Source organism: Notothenia rossii, assembly GCF_949606895.1.
Source record: "Notothenia rossii genome assembly, chromosome: 4".
NCBI lineage: Eukaryota > Metazoa > Chordata > Actinopteri > Perciformes > Nototheniidae > Notothenia > Notothenia rossii.
The window spans coordinates 462566-480486 of NC_136902.1; the positions used below are offsets into that span (position 1 = coordinate 462566).

Consider the following 17921-nt stretch of genomic DNA (forward strand, 5'->3'; position numbering starts at 1 on the left):
CATACAGTATGTTTATTATAACATTGTTCTGTGTGTCAGAATGAAAGACAGCCCACACACCTATCAATCATCAAACCGTGGGCTCTTATTTCATTACGTGTTGATTTCTATCAACACGTAATGTTGTATCGATGTATATAGAGATGTACTACAGCAAGAGTATTCTCCGTCGGGACTTCCTGCAACAACACCACGCCGTTATCTTGATTCTGATTGGCCAGAAGACATTATCAAAGATGTTCTATTGAGAAGACGATCACTACGTGACAAAAGTTTTCAAAACCGTTTCTAGTCTTCGGTATTTCCAGACAAGTGTCTACTGAAATCAATCTGACTAACTGCTGTCTGTGTGATTTACTCCGCGCGAGTTGGTGAACTCTATTTAGCTTACTTTAACATCATTGTTCATGGTGGGGCTAAGGTGGGGCTAAGCCATGTCTTGGTATGGCTGTAGCCTACCACAGCGCTGCCACTGGTGGGATGTATGGGGCGGGCCATTCTGCACATGCGTTAAATGCGTTAAGTATTTTAACGCAATTAATTCAAAATTTTTATTACCGCCGTGAACGCGATAATTTTGACAGCATTAATTTTATTATATCCTGGCTACAGCTACTTGGAGAAAGCCTGCAGCACTGGATGTGGTGGAGGCCTAGCTGTTATCTACCGAAAGGAATTGGAACTGTCACTCCTGCCCCTGCCTGTATTGTCCTCTTTGGAATGCCTTGCATTTAAATGTAAACATCAACCCTGGACCTCCAGCATCTCTCTTCCGCCAACTTCTCATCAGTAAATGAATCAGTGGAATATTACAACCAGTCCCTTAACAGTCTCCTTGATCTGCACGCCCCCCTCAAAACCAGGATGGTCACCTTCTCGCGCTCAGCCCCTTCGTACACAGGCGAGCGACGGAGAATGAAGACAGCTGGGCGTGTCCTTGAGTGGCGGCTCAAGGCCTCAGGACTCACTGTTCACCGGTTAGCCCATTGTGAACACCAGAAGGCCTACGCTCAGTCCTTCAGAGATGCACGGTCCCAGTACTACTTCTCCATCATCAATAACAGTACTGGAAACTCCAAGCAACTCTTCTCCACCATAAACCACCTCCTCAAACCCCAAAGTCCTCTACACTCCGACTCCACTGAGAAGCAGTTTAGCAACTTCGCTGCCTTCTTCAAAAACAAAGTTGACACCATCCGCTCCATCCTCTCTAGCCCCTCTGTACCTCCAGTTCCAACTGCTGACCCACAGCCTGGGACAACCCAGCCTCTTCGCTGTTTCACGGACATCTCTCAGCGAGAGGTTGAGGGCATCGTTAGGAGGATGAAGCCCTCCACCTGTGTCCTGGACCCCCTTCCGTCAGCTCTGGTGAAATCTTACATCTGTATCATGAGCCCCATGATCACTAAGATCGTAAACCTCTCTCTCCAGACTGGCCATGTTCCCTCTGCCCTTGACCCGGGAGTCCTTGACCCGGGAGTCCTTGACCCGGGAGTTCTTGACCCGGGAGTCCTGGCCAACTACAGACCCATTTCCAACCTTCCTTTTCTATCAAAGGTGCTGGAAAAACGAGTTGCTGCTCAGCTCCAGGACCACCTAAACTCCAACAACCTATTTGAGAAGTTCCAGTCTGGTTTCCGCTCAGGCCACAGCACAGAAACTGCCCTGGTCACCAACGACCTGCTGATGACGGCTGATGCTGGCTCTCCTTCTCTCCTCATCCTCCTCGATCTCACTGCAGCTTTTGACACCGCTGATCATGGCATCCTCCTCCATCGTCTGCACTCCACCATCGGACTCTCTGACTCTCCCCTTGACTGGTTCAGATCATACCTCACCGGGAGAACAGAGTACGTCTCCTTGGGCAAGGCAAAGTCGGGTACCCACGACTTCACCTGTGGTGTCCCTCAAGGATCAGTTCTCGGCCCCACCCTCTTCACACTCTACATGCTCCCCCTTGGCTCTATCATCAGCCGACATGGAGTATCATTCCATTGTTACGCTGATGACACCCAACTGTACCTCAGGATCAACCCTACCTCCTCTGCAGCCCTGCCTTCACCTCCTCTGCAGCCCTGCCTTCACCTCCTCTGCAGCCCTCTCTTCACCTCCTCTGCAGCCCTCTCTTCACCTCCTCTGCAGCCCTCTCTTCACCTCCTCTGCAGCCCTCTCTTCACCTCCTCTGCAGCCCTCTCTTCACCTCCTCTGCAGCCCTGCCTTCACCCACACTCACTGCCTGCCTGGAGGAGACACAGGTGTGGATCAAGCAAAACTTCCTGAAACTCAACAGCTCCAAGACCGAAGCCATTCTAGTCGGCATCCCACACCAGGTTCGGTCATCCACCATCACCACCATCACCGGCCAGGACATTCCCCTCTCCTCAACAGTCACCAACCTGGGTGTGAAAATGGATGCCCATCTGATCTTTTAGGCTCACATTAAACAGCTGTGCAAAAACTCCTTTTACCACCTCAGGAACATCGCCAAACTCCGCCCCACACTCACTCTGTCTGACGCTGAAAAGCTGGTCCACGCCTTTGTCTCCTCCAGGCTGGACTACTGCGATGCACTCCTCATGGGGATCCCTAACAAAAGCATCCAGAGGCTCCAGGACATTCAGAACAGCGCTGCTAGGATCCTGATCAGGGTGCGCAAATATGATCACATCACCCCCATCTTTAGATCTCTACACTGGCTCCCCGTGGAGCTGAGGATCAAATTCAAGGTCTCCATCCTCACCCACCAGTGTGTCCATGGAATTGCCCCTCCCTACCTCAAGGAACTCCTCACCCCCCATACCTCCTTGCGGACCACCCGCTACAGCAACTCCAACCTCCTCAAACCCCACAGGACCAAGCTCCGTACTATGGGAGACCGGGCCCAGTCTGTGGAACGCTCTCCCCGACCACATGAGAGCACCACAGACCGTGGAAGCTTTTAAAAAAGGCCTCAAAACCCATCTATTCAATAGAGCCTTTCCCTAGACCTTTTATTTATTACCATATTTTTATTTTATTTTATTTGTATTGTTTGTTTTTTATTGCTTTTTATTAATTATACCGTGTTGTATAATGTTTTTATACTGTTCATGTTCACTGCCTGTAGCACTTCGGGATTTAAAGTCAAATATGAAGTGCTTTATAAATGAAACCTATTATTATTATTATTATACCTGCACTGCTTACCGTTTTCATACTTTATATATCTTAGCATATTCATACACACTGTTCATACTGCTCTCAAGCTGCTGTGTGTATCTAGTGTATTCATACACTGTTCATACTGCTCTCAGGCTGCTGTGTGTATCTAGTGTATTCATACACTGTTCATACTGCTCTCAGGCTGCTGTGTGTATCTAGTGTATTCATACACACTGTTCATACTGCTCACAGGCTGCTGTGTGTATCTAGTGTATTCATACACACTGTTCATACTGCTCACAGGCTGCTGTGTGTATCTAGTGTATTCATACACACTGTTCATACTGCTCTCAGGCTGCTGTGTGTATCTAGTGTATTCATACACACTGTTCATACTGCTCTCAGGCTGCTGTGTGTATCTAGTGTATTCATACACATTGTTCATACTGCTCACAGGCTGCTGTGTGTATCTAGTGTATTCATACACACTGTTCATACTGCTCTCAGGCTGCTGTGTGTATCTAGTGTATTCATACACACTGTTCATACTGCTCTCAGGCTGCTGTGTGTATCTAGTGTATTCATACACACTGTTCATACTGCTCACAGGCTGCTGTGTGTATCTAGTGTATTCATACACACTGTTCATACTGCTCTCAGGCTGCTGTGTGTATCTAGTGTATTCATACACACTGTTCATACTGCTCTCAGGCTGCTGTGTGTATCTAGTGTATTCATACACACTGTTCATACTGCTCTCAGGCTGCTGAGTGTATCTAGTGTATTCATACACACTGTTCATACTGCTCTCAGGCTGCTGTGTGTATCTAGTGTATTCATACACACTGTTCATACTGCTTTCAGGCTGCTGTGTGTATCTAGTGTATTCATACACACTGTTCATACTGCTCACAGGCTGCTGTGTGTATCTAGTGTATTCATACACACTGTTCATACTGCTCTCAGGCTGCTGTGTGTATCTAGTGTATTCATACACACTGTTCATACTGCTCTCAGGCTGCTGTGTGTATCTAGTGTATTCATACACACTGTTCATACTGCTCTCAGGCTGCTGTGTGTATCTAGTGTATTCATACACACTGTTCATACTGCTCACAGGCTGCTGTGTGTATCTAGTGTATTCATACACACTGTTCATACTGCTCTCAGGCTGCTGTGTGTATCTAGTGTATTCATACACACTGTTCATACTGCTCACAGGCTGCTGTGTGTATCTCGTGTATTCATACACACTGTTCATACTGCTCTCAAGCTGCTGTGTGTATCTAGTGTATTCATACACACTGTTCATACTGCTCACAGGCTGCTGTGTGTATCTAGTGTATTCATACACACTGTTCATACTGCTCACAGGCTGCTGTGTGTATCTAGTGTATTCATACACACTGTTCATACTGCTCTCAGGCTGCTGTGTGTATCTAGTGTATTCATACACACTGTTCATACTGCTCACAGGCTGCTGTGTGTATCTAGTGTATTCATACACACTGTTCATACTGCTCACAGGCTGCTGTGTGTATCTAGTGTATTCATACACACTGTTCATACTGCTCACAGGCTGCTGTGTGTATCTAGTGTATTAATACACACTGTTCATACTGCTCACAGGCTGCTGTGTGTATCTAGTGTATTCATACACACTGTTCATACTGCTCTCAGGCTGCTGTGTGTATCTAGTGTATTCATACACACTGTTCATACTGCTCTCAGGCTGCTGTGTGTATCTAGTGTATTCATACACACTGTTCATACTGCTCACAGGCTGCTGTGTGTATCTAGTGTATTCATACACACTGTTCATACTGCTCACAGGCTGCTGTGTGTATCTAGTGTATTCATACACACTGTTCATACTGCTCTCAGGCTGCTGTGTGTATCTAGTGTATTCATACACACTGTTCATACTGCTCACAGGCTGCTGTGTGTATCTAGTGTATTCATACACACTGTTCATACTGCTCTCAGGCTGCTGTGTGTATCTAGTGTATTCATACACACTGTTCATACTGCTCTCAGGCTGCTGTGTGTATCTAGTGTATTCATACCCCTCACTGTTTATTCATCATTCAATTCATTCTATATTTTATTCTGTAGATTGTGTACATTACTTTTCACTTTACTGCTTGTTGCACTCCTGGTTGGAAACTAAACTGCATTTCGTTGTCTCAGTACCTGTAATCTGTGCAATATCAATAAAGTAGAATCTAATCTTGAGCAGGAACAAATGTATTTACTTAGTACATATCTGACATTAACGATTAAACACATGTGTGCATTCTTTATAAATGCAAACTGGTCAAGACCACAGACGGAAGTAGTTTTGAAAAGTAATAAGTGGTTCTGTCTTGTATTGATTTGTTTTAAAATGAACAGACACTTGAGTAATTTATTTGTAGTGATATATTAATTGTGGGATTTCTATTGCATCCACTTCATCTGCAACGAAGAACTCTAACTCAATTTCCGCCATTGCAAACCGAGTCAAGCCGACTCCGAGCTGTCCGGCTTCAGGCGAGCTTTTTGAGACTTCCCCCGGCTGCGATCGGCTATTCTCGTCTACTTTCGAGGCGAGCCGCAGCTCGTCTCAAACAAGCCTAAAGTCACATGACCTGGCCCATGGATGCTAAATCACATGACCTGGCCCATGGACGCTAAATCACATGACCTGGCCCATGGACGCTAAATCACATGACCTGGCCCATGGACGCTAAATCACATGACCTGGCCCATGGACGCTAAATCACATGACCTGGCCCATGAACGCTAAATCACATGACCTGGCCCATGAACGCTAAATCACATGACCTGGCCCAAATCTGCGTTTTCTGTGTATCCATCTACATCCTTTATTCAACCAGGTAAAAGTATCTAAAAAGAAACTATTATAAAACATAAAAAACTGGCACCATTTTAAAACGACTTCAATGATGGGATATAAGAGCACTCACATCGACCGATGGATTCTTGTTCTCTGTCCTTTAAGATGGACATGATTTCCCCCGTAGTGATCAAATCTATTTTTACCAGAGTATTTTTAAACAGGAGTATCTGTACTTCTACTTGAGTGGAGGATGTGCTCACCTGGTGCCGGTAGACCCAGGCCAGGATCCGGGGCCGGGCCGGGTCGGCGCCGCAGTGCGTGATCCGGCTCAGAGAGTACAGGTGCGCCGGATTCTTCTTCTTCTTGTCGCTGCTCAGGCGGAGGCCGTGCGCTCCGACGCTCAGGTTCATCTTCACGCTCTGCTCCCCGAAGCCGCTCCTCGCCCAGATCCTCTCCACCGCCTCCCGGGTGCAGTCCTCGCCCTTCGCCGTGAAGGTGACCACGCTGCCTAGGTACCTGACAGAGGGCAACAGTTCATCCTTTACTCAAATAGAGCCATGGGAGGCGTGTGGCGCAGTGGATAGAGCCTTGTTGTTGGGATCAGGGGGTCACAGGTTCAAACCCCACTGCAGTCAGCATGTCGTTGTGTCCCTGAGACACTTCACCTCAAATTGCTCCTGTGGGGATTGTCCACAGTACTGAGTATATAAGTCGCTTTGGATAAAAGTCTAACATGTAATGTAAAGTAAAAGTACACATACTCGTGTTTAAAAATACTCTGGTGAAAGTAGAAGTACTGACTAAACTTCTTTCCTCAAGTCAAAGTAAAGAACTTTGAAATGTACTTCAGTAAAAAGTACCCATAACTAGCAGCTGTTTTAAAGAGTACCTGACCTCCCTTTATATTAATAGAACAATAATGTCATTGTTAGCTAATGAATGTTTCCATGGTGACCAACGGCAACATGACAACGTTTCCATTGGTCCCTCTTCTTTAGAGAAGACCAGGAAATGATGGATACACGGATCGTGTTCAAATCAATAGGCACGCAATGACTCTAAATAATAATGATCACGCCACCAAACACACATTCAGACTAAAGGAACCAGCCTGTTTGGAAAATGAGAGAAGTAGAAAGTACAGGTATTTGAGTTCAACATGTAAGAAGTAGAAAGTACAGGTATTTGAGTTCAACATGTAAGAAGTAGAAAGTACAGGTATTTGAGTTCAACATGTAAGAAGTAGAAAGTACAGGTATTTGTGTTCAACATGTGAGAAGTAGAAAGTTCAGGTATTTGAGTTCAACATGTAAGAAGTAGAAAGTACAGGTATTTGAGTTCAACATGTGAGAAGTAGAAAGTACAGGTATTTGAGTTCAAAATGTAAGAAGTAGAAAGTACAGGTATTTGAGTTCAACATGTGAGAAGTAGAAAGTACAGGTATTTGAGTTCAACATGTGAGAAGTAGAAAGTACAGGTATTTGAGTTCAACATGTGAGAAGTAGAAAGTACAGGTATTTGAGTTCAACATGTAAGAAGTAGAAAGTACAGGTATTTGAGTTCAACATGTGAGAAGTAGAAAGTACAGGTATTTGAGTTCAAAATGTAAGAAGTAGAAAGTACAGGTATTTGAGTTCAACATGTAAGAAGTAGAAAGTACAGGTATTTGTGTTCAACATGTAAGAAGTAGAAAGTACAGGTATTTGAGTTCAACATGTGAGAAGTAGAAAGTTCAGGTATTTGTGTTCAACATGTGAGAAGTAGAAAGTACAGGTATTTGTGTTCAACATGTAAGAAGTAGAAAGTACAGGTATTTGGGTTCAAAATGTAAGAAGTAGAAAGTACAGGTATTTGTGTTCAAAATGTAAGAAGTAGAAAGTACAGGTATTTGAGTTCAACATGTGAGAAGTAGAAAGTTCAGGTATTTGTGTTCAAAATGTAAGAAGTAGAAAGTACAGGTATTTGAGTTCAACATGTAAGAAGTAGAAAGTACAGGTATTTGAGTTCAACATGTGAGAAGTAGAAAGTTCAGGTATTTGTGTTCAACATGTGAGAAGTAGAAAGTACAGGTATTTGTGTTCAACATGTAAGAAGTAGAAAGTACAGGTATTTGTGTTCAAAATGTAAGAAGTAGAAAGTACAGGTATTTGAGTTCAAAATGTAAGAAGTCAAAGTAAAAAGTCGTCAGAAAAATAAGTAGTGGAGTAAAGTGCTGATACCAGAAACATGTACACTAGGGAAGTATTTGTACTCCACCACCCCCCTCCCCCCCCCCCTCTGTACCTGACGGTGTAGACGGGCTCCTCCTTGTTGAGCTCCACCTTCTGCCTCCTGCTGTGGAGGAGGCGGCCCACCCAGGGGGGGGGGGCGGCGGGCAGCAGCGAGGGGCAGGAGCGCAGCAGCGAGGACAGGATGGAGCTGTAGCTGAAGCTCCTCCCTTTACTCCGTCCTTCCTCCTCCACCAGGACCAGCTTCTTCCTCCTCCAGGGCAGCATGGCGGGGGGGGGGGGGGGGGGGGAGGAGATTTGAGGGGGAGGAGATGAGAGAGAGAAGAGAGAAAGAAGAAGAGAGGAAGAAGAAGAGATGTGAGGAGGACGAGATGTGAGGAAAAGCAGCTGCTGCACTGAGCGCTGAGCGGAGACTGAGAGCTGCTCAGCCTCTGCTCTCGCTCCTCCTCCTCTCCCTCCTCCTCTCCCTCCTCCTCTCCCTCCTCCTCTTCCTCTCCCTCTTCCTCTCCCTCTCCCTCCTCCTCTTCCTCTCCCTCTTCCTCCTCCTCTTCCTCTCCCTCTCCCTCCTCCTCTCCCCCCTCCTCTCCCTCTTCCTCTCCCTCTCCCTCTCCCTCCTCCTCTTCCTCTCTGTCTGCAGCAAAGTTAACCCCCCCCTCCTCGCTGCTTTTTGTGATGCTTCCAAGTGGCTCTGAGTTACTGCTCTCTGTGCTGTGAGCTGCATGGTGAGCTGCATGGTGAGCTGCATGGTGAGCTGCATGGTGAGCTGCATGGTGAGCTGCATGGTGAGCTGCATGGTGAGCTGCATGGTGAGCTACATGGTGAGCTGCATGGTGAGCTGCATGGTGAGCTGAATGGTGAGCTGAGCTGCATGGTGAGCTGCATGGTGAGCTGCATGGTGAGCTGCATGGTGAGCTGCATGGTGAGCTGAGCTGCATGGTGAGCTGCATGGTGAGCTGCATGGTGTAGCTCACCATGCAGCTCACCATGCAGCTCACCATGCCGCTCAGCTCACCATGCAGCTCACCATGCAGCTCACCATGCAGCTCACCATGCAGCTTAGCTCACCATGCAGCTCACCATGCAGCTCACCATGCAGCTCAGCTCACCATGCAGCTCACCATGCAGCTCAGCTCACCATGCAGCTCACCATGCAGCTCACCATGCAGCTCAGCTCACCATGCAGCTCACCATGCAGCTCACCATGCAGCTCACCATGCAGCTCAACATGCAGCTCAGCTCACCATGCAGCTCACCATGCAGCTCACCATGTAGCTCACCATGCTGCTCACCATGCAGCTCACCATGTAGCTCACCATGCCGCTCAGCTCACCATGCAGCTCACCATGTAGCTCACCATGCAGCTCAGCTCACCATGCAGCTCACCATGCAGCTCACCATGCAGCTCACCATGCAGCTCAGCTCACCATGCAGCTCACCATGCAGCTCACCATGCAGCTCACCATGCAGCTCACCATGCAGCTCACCATGCAGCTCACCATGCAGCTCAGCTCACCATTCAGCTCACCATGTAGCTCACCATGCTGCTCACCATGCAGCTCACCATGTAGCTCACCATGCAGCTCACCATGCAGCTCACCATGCAGCTTAGCTCACCATGCAGCTCACCATGCAGCTCACCATGCAGCTCAGCTCACCATGCAGCTCACCATGCAGCTCACCATGCAGCTCACCATGCAGCTTAGCTCACCATGCAGCTCACCATGCAGCTCACCATGCAGCTCAGCTCACCATGCAGCTCACCATGCAGCTCACCATGCAGCTCAACATGCAGCTCAGCTCACCATGCAGCTCACCATGCAGCTCACCATGTAGCTCACCATGCAGCTCAGCTCACCATGCAGCTCACCATGCAGCTCACCATGTAGCTCACCATGCAGCTCAGCTCACCATGCAGCTCACCATGCAGCTCACCATGCAGCTCACCATGCAGCTCAACATGCAGCTCAGCTCACCATGCAGCTCACCATGCAGCTCACCATGTAGCTCACCATGCAGCTCAGCTCACCATGCAGCTCACCATGCAGCTCACCATGTAGCTCACCATGCAGCTCACCATGTAGCTCACCATGCCGCTCAGCTCACCATGCAGCTCACCATGCAGCTCACCATGCAGCTCACCATGCAGCTCACCATGCAGCTCACCATGCAGCTCAGCTCACCATGCAGCTCACCATGCAGCTCACCATGCAGCTCACCATGCAGCTCACCATGCAGCTCACCATGCCGCTCACCATGCAGCTCACCATGTAGCTCACCATGTAGCTCACCATGTAGCTCACCATGTAGCTCACCATGCCGCTCAGGTCACCATGCAGCTCACCATGCAGCTCACCATGCAGCTCACCATGCAGCTCAGCTCACCATGCAGCTCACCATGCAGCTCACCATGCAGCTCACCATGCCGCTCACCATGCAGCTCACCATGCAGCTCACCATGCCGCTCAGCTCACCATGCAGCTCACCATGCAGCTCACCATGCAGCTCACCATGCAGCTTAGCTCACCATGCAGCTCACCATGCAGCTCACCATGCAGCTCAGCTCACCATGCAGCTCACCATGCAGCTCAGCTCACCATGCAGCTCACCATGCAGCTCACCATGCAGCTCAGCTCACCATGCAGCTCACCATGCAGCTCACCATGCAGCTCACCATGCAGCTCAACATGCAGCTCAGCTCACCATGCAGCTCACCATGCAGCTCACCATGTAGCTCACCATGCTGCTCACCATGCAGCTCACCATGTAGCTCACCATGCCGCTCAGCTCACCATGCAGCTCACCATGTAGCTCACCATGCAGCTCAGCTCACCATGCAGCTCACCATGCAGCTCACCATGCAGCTCACCATGCAGCTCAGCTCACCATGCAGCTCACCATGCAGCTCACCATGCAGCTCACCATGCAGCTCACCATGCAGCTCACCATGCAGCTCACCATGCAGCTCAGCTCACCATTCAGCTCACCATGTAGCTCACCATGCTGCTCACCATGCAGCTCACCATGTAGCTCACCATGCAGCTCACCATGCAGCTCACCATGCAGCTTAGCTCACCATGCAGCTCACCATGCAGCTCACCATGCAGCTCAGCTCACCATGCAGCTCACCATGCAGCTCACCATGCAGCTCACCATGCAGCTTAGCTCACCATGCAGCTCACCATGCAGCTCACCATGCAGCTCAGCTCACCATGCAGCTCACCATGCAGCTCACCATGCAGCTCAACATGCAGCTCAGCTCACCATGCAGCTCACCATGCAGCTCACCATGTAGCTCACCATGCAGCTCAGCTCACCATGCAGCTCACCATGCAGCTCACCATGTAGCTCACCATGCAGCTCAGCTCACCATGCAGCTCACCATGCAGCTCACCATGCAGCTCACCATGCAGCTCAACATGCAGCTCAGCTCACCATGCAGCTCACCATGCAGCTCACCATGTAGCTCACCATGCAGCTCAGCTCACCATGCAGCTCACCATGCAGCTCACCATGTAGCTCACCATGCAGCTCACCATGTAGCTCACCATGCCGCTCAGCTCACCATGCAGCTCACCATGCAGCTCACCATGCAGCTCACCATGCAGCTCACCATGCAGCTCACCATGCAGCTCAGCTCACCATGCAGCTCACCATGCAGCTCACCATGCAGCTCACCATGCAGCTCACCATGCAGCTCACCATGCCGCTCACCATGCAGCTCACCATGTAGCTCACCATGTAGCTCACCATGTAGCTCACCATGTAGCTCACCATGCCGCTCAGGTCACCATGCAGCTCACCATGCAGCTCACCATGCAGCTCACCATGCAGCTCAGCTCACCATGCAGCTCACCATGCAGCTCACCATGCAGCTCACCATGCCGCTCACCATGCAGCTCACCATGCAGCTCACCATGCAGGTCACCATGCAGGTCACCATGCAGCTCAGCTCACCATGCAGCTCACCATGCAGCTCACCATGCAGCTCACCATGCAGCTCACCATGCAGCTCACCATGCAGGTCACCATGCAGGGCACCATGCAGATCACCATGCAGGTCACCATGCAGATCACCGTGCAGCTCACCATGCAGGTCACCATGCAGGTCACCATGCAGGTCACCATGCAGGTCACCATGCAGGTCACCATGCAGGTCACCATGCAGATCACCGTGCAGCTCACCATGCAGCTCACCATGCAGGTCACCATGCAGCTCACCATGCAGGTCACCATGCAGGTCACCATGCAGATCACCATGCAGCTCAGCTCACCATGCAGCTCAGCTCACCATGCAGCTGAGATAACCATGCAGCTCAGCATGCAGGTCAGATCACCATGCAGCTCAGCTCACCATGCAGCTCACCATGCAGCTCACCATGCAGCTCAGCTCCCCATACAGCTCAGCTCACCATGCAGCTCAGGTCACCATGCAGCTCAGATCACCATGCAGCTCACCATGCAGCTCAGCTCACCATGCAGCTCAGGTCACCATGCAGCTCACCATGCAGCTCAGATCACCATGCAGCTCACCATGCAGCTCAGATCACCATGCAGCTCAGATCACCATGCAGCTCAGGTCACCATGCAGCTCACCATGCAGCTCAGATCACCATGCAGCTCAGATCACCATGCAGCTCACCATGCAGCTCAGATCACCGTGCAGCTCAGATCACCATGCAGCTCACCATGCAGCTCAGATCACCATGCAGCTCACCATGCAGCTCAGCTCACCATGCAGCTCAGATCACCATGCAGCTCAGCTCACCATGCAGCTCAGATCACCATGCAGCTCAGATCACCATGCAGCTCAGCTCACCATGCAGCTCAGCTCACCATGCAGCTCAGATCACCATGCAGCTCAGATCACCATGCAGCTCAGATCACCATGCAGATCACCATGCAGCTTTACAAGTTGTTCTTATCTTAGACCTGGAGAGAAGCTGCATTATTCACTGAGTACAGTACGCACTTCAAACCACCAAACACCAGATATCATAATAAGAAAACACACTGAATTAGTCCTCTCAGTCACTTTGAGCATGTTCTCTAACTCGAGATACGAACAGATCAAACGTTGGTGTATCCCAGTGAACAGTGGGAAGACGGAACCTCGTTAGTAAAGCAGCTAAATAACTCTGTGAACGCTGTACGAATTTGTTTACATCAGAAATACATGAATCACAACACATAGTTTCCATCTGACTGTATATTATCAATATATGATCATTTCCATGAGAGAGCATTACTAATCAATTTGAGAGCTACAACAGTTTGTAATCCCATCTACAGAGGACTCAATTATTCATCTAAAAATTATAACAAAGACTCTGTGAAACTGAAATGTGAATTATATTCTACACGTCTCTACTTTAAAGAGTCCTCTCCTGCTGATGCTCAGGTGTATATCAGTATGTAGTGTCTCTACTTTAAAGAGTCCTCTCCTGATGATGTTCAGGTGTATATCAGTATGTAGTGTCTCTACTTTAAAGAGTCCTCTCCTGCTGATGTTCAGGTGTATATCAGTATGTAGTGTCTCTACTTTAAAGAGTCCTCTCCTGCTGATGTTCAGGTGTATATCAGTATGTAGTGTCTCTACTTTAAAGAGTTCTCTCCTGCTCATGTTCAGGTGTATATCAGTATGTAGTGTCTCTACTTTAAAGAGTCCTCTCCTGCTGATGTTCAGGTGTATATCAGTATGTAGTGTCTCTACTTTAAAGAGTCCTCTCCTGCTGATGTTCAGGTGTATATCAGTATGTAGTGTCTCTACTTTAAAGAGTCCTCTCCTGCTGATGTTCAGGTGTATATCAGTATGTAGTGTCTCTACTTTAAAGAGTCCTCTCCTGCTGATGTTCAGGTGTATATCAGTATGTAGTGTCTCTACTTTAAAGAGTCCTCTCCTGCTGATGTTCAGGTGTATATCAGTATGCAGTGTCTCTACTTTAAAGAGTCCTCTCCTGCTGATGTCCAGGTGTATATCAGTATGTAGTGTCTCTACTTTAAAGAGTCCTCTCCTGCTGATGTTCAGGTGTATATCAGTATGTAGTGTCTCTACTTTAAAGAGTCCTCTCCTGCTGATGTTCAGGTGTATATCAGTATGTAGTGTCTCTACTTTAAAGAGTCCTCTCCTGCTGATGTTCAGGTGTATATCAGTATGTAGTGTCTCTACTTTAAAGAGTCCTCTCCTGCTGATGTTCAGGTGTATATCAGTATGTAGTGTCTCTACTTTAAAGAGTACTCTCCTGCTGATGTTCAGGTGTATATCAGTATGTAGTGTCTCTACTTTAAAGAGTCCTCTCCTGCTGATGTTCAGGTGTATATCAGTATGTAGTGTCTCTACTTTAAAGAGTCCTCTCCTGCTGATGTTCAGGTGTATATCAGTATGTAGTGTCTCTACTTTAAAGAGTCCTCTCCTGCTGATGTTCAGGTGTATATCAGTATGTAGTGTCTCTACTTTAAAGAGTCCTCTCCTGCTGATGTTCAGGTGTATATCAGAATGTAGTGTCTCTACTTTAAAGAGTCCTCTCCTGCTGATGTTCAGGTGTATATCAGTATGCAGTGTCTCTACTTTAAAGAGTCATCTCCTGCTGATGTCCAGGTGTATATCAGTATGTAGTGTCTCTACTTTAAAGAGTCCTCTCCTGCTGATGTTCAGGTGTATATCAGTATGTAGTGTCTCTACTTTAAAGAGTCCTCTCCTGCTGATGTTCGGGTGTATATCAGTATGTAGTGTCTCTACTTTAAAGAGTCCTCTCCTGCTGATGTTCAGGTGTATATCAGTATGTAGTGTCTCTACTTTAAAGAGTCCTCTCCTGCTGATGTTCAGGTGTATATCAGTATGTAGTGTCTCTACTTTAAAGAGTCCTCTCCTGCTGATGTTCAGGTGTATATCAATATGTAGTGTCTCTACTTTAAAGAGTTCTCTCCTGCTGATGTTCAGGTGTATATCAGTATGTTATGTAGTGTCTCTACTTTAAAGAGTCCTCTCCTGCTGATGTTCAGGTGTATATCAGTATGTAGCGTCTCTACTTTAAAGAGTCCTCTCCTGCTGATGTTCAGGTGTATATCAGTATGTAGTGTCTCTACTTTAAAGAGTCCTCTCCTGCTGATGTTCAGGTGTATATCAGTATGTAGTGTCTCTACTTTAAAGAGTCCTCTCCTGCTGATGTTCAGGTGTATATCAGTATGTAGTGTCTCTACTTTAAAGAGTCCTCTCCTGCTGATGTTCAGGTGTATATCAGTATGTATTGTCTCTACTTTAAAGAGTCCTCTCCTGCTGATGTTCAGGTGTATATCAGTATGTAGTGTCTCTACTTTAAAGAGTCCTCTCCTGCTGATGTTCAGGTGTATATCAGTATGTAGTGTCTCTACTTTAAAGAGTCCTCTCCTGCTGATGTTCAGGTGTATATCAGCATGTAGTGTCTCTACTTTAAAGAGTCCTCTCCTGATGATGTTCAGGTGTATATCAGTATGTAGTGTCTCTACTTTAAAGAGTCCTCTCCTGCTGATGTTCAGGTGTATATCAGTATGTAGTGTCTCTACTTTAAAGAGTCCTCTCCTGCTGATGTTCAGGTGTATATCAGTATGTAGTGTCTTTACTTTAAAGAGTCCTCTCCTGCTGATGTTCAGGTGTATATCAGTATGTAGTGTCTTTACTTTAAAGAGTCCTCTCCTGCTGATGCTCAGGTGTATATCAGTATGTAGTGTCTCTACTTTAAAGAGTCCTCTCCTGCTGATGTTCAGGTGTATATCAGTATGTAGTGTCTCTACTTTAAAGAGTCCTCTCCTGGTGATGTTCAGGTGTATATCAGTATGTAGTGTCTCTACTTTAAAGAGTCCTCTCCTGCTGATGTTCAGGTGTATATCAGTATGTAGTGTCTCTACTTTAAAGAGTCCTCTCCTGCTGATGTTCAGGTGTATATCAGTATGTAGTGTCTCTACTTTAAAGAGTCCTCTCCTGCTGATGTTCAGGTGTATATCAGTATGTAGTGTCTTTACTTTAAAGAGTCCTCTCCTGCTGATCCTCAGGTGTATATCAGTATGTAGTGTCTCTACTTTAAAGAGTCCTCTCCTGGTGATGTTCAGGTGTATATCAGTATGTAGTGTCTCTACTTTAAAGAGTCCTCTCCTGGTGATGTTCAGGTGTATATCAGTATGTAGTGTCTCTACTTTAAAGAGTCCTCTCCTGCTGATGTTCAGGTGTATATCAGTATGTAGTGTCTCTACTTTAAAGAGTCCTCTCCTGTTGATGTTCAGGTGTATATCAGTGTGTAGTGTCTCTACTTTAAAGAGTCCTCTCCTGCTGATGTTCAGGTGTATATCAGTATGTAGTGTCTCTACTTTAAAGAGTCCTCTCCTGCTGATGTTCAGGTGTATATCAGTATGTAGTGTATCTACTTTAAAGAGTCCTCTCCTGTTGATGTTCAGGTGTATATCAGTGTGTAGTGTCTCTACTTTAAAGAGTCCTCTCCTGCTGATGTTCAGGTGTATATCAGTATGTAGTGTATCTACTTTAAAGAGTCCTCTCCTGCTGATGTTCAGGTGTATATCAGTATGTAGTGTATCTACTTTAAAGAGTCCTCTCCTGCTGATGTTCAGGTGTATATCAGTATGTAGTGTATCTACTTTAAAGAGTCCTCTCCTGTTGATGTTCAGGTGTATATCAGTGTGTAGTGTCTCTACTTTAAAGAGTCCTCTCCTGCTGATGTTCAGGTGTATATCAGTATGTAGTGTATCTACTTTAAAGAGTCCTCTCCTGCTGATGTTCAGGTGTATATCAGTATGTAGTGTATCTACTTTAAAGAGTCCTCTCCTGCTGATGTTCAGGTGTATATCAGTATGTAGTGTATCTACTTTAAAGAGTCCTCTCCTGCTGATGTTCAGGTGTATATCAGTATGTAGTGTCTCTACTTTAAAGAGTCCTCTCCTGCTGATGTTCAGGTGTATATCAGTATGTAGTGTCTCTACTTTAAAGAGTCCTCTCCTGCTGATGTTCAGGTGTATATCAGTATGTAGTGTCTCTACTTTAAAGAGTCCTCTCCTGCTGATGTTCAGGTGTATATCAGTATGTAGTGTATCTACTTTAAAGAGTCCTCTCCTGCTGATGTTCAGGTGTATATCAGTATGTAGTGTATCTACTTTAAAGAGTCCTCTCCTGCTGATGTTCAGGTGTATATCAGTATGTAGTGTATCTACTTCACTGAAGGATCTTAACTCAGAGCAGCAGGAGGTGAAGTCTGATCATCGTCTTCATCAGCAGGCAGACACATAGCAGGAGGCCTGATTAGAGACTGAAGGAGTCACATCACTGAGGAGGAGGAAGAGGAGGAGGAGGAAGAGGAGGAGGAGGAAGAGGAGGAGGAGGAAGCACAAGCATTCTGAAGAAGAATAAAAGAAGATGAATGTATTTACCCCCCGAGCCTCGTGTTTGACGCACGCACGCACGCACGCACGCACGCACGCACGCACGCACACACGCACACACACACCGAACACACACACACACACACACACACCGAACACACACACACACACACACACACACACACACACACACACACACACACACACACACACACACACACACACACACACACACACACACACACACACACACACACACACACACAGAGACACACACACACACACACACACACACACACACACACACACACACACACACACACACACACACACACACACACACACACACA

General features: G+C 47.2%; 1 protein-coding gene across 1 annotated transcript in view; it reads right to left on the bottom strand.

The window, feature by feature from the left end:
- Positions 1 to 8478, bottom strand: part of fam43b (family with sequence similarity 43 member B) — a gene marked incomplete at its 5' end in the record, with an annotated part of 10259 nt that extends 1781 nt beyond the window's left edge. Inside the window, 2 exons of the mRNA XM_079678684.1 lie at positions 6244 to 6499; positions 8267 to 8478. Of these exons, the coding sequence (XP_079534810.1) occupies positions 6244 to 6499; positions 8267 to 8478 (468 nt within the window). The remainder of the gene's footprint in view (positions 1 to 6243; positions 6500 to 8266) is intronic.
- Positions 8479 to 17921: the final 9443 nt, after the last annotated feature.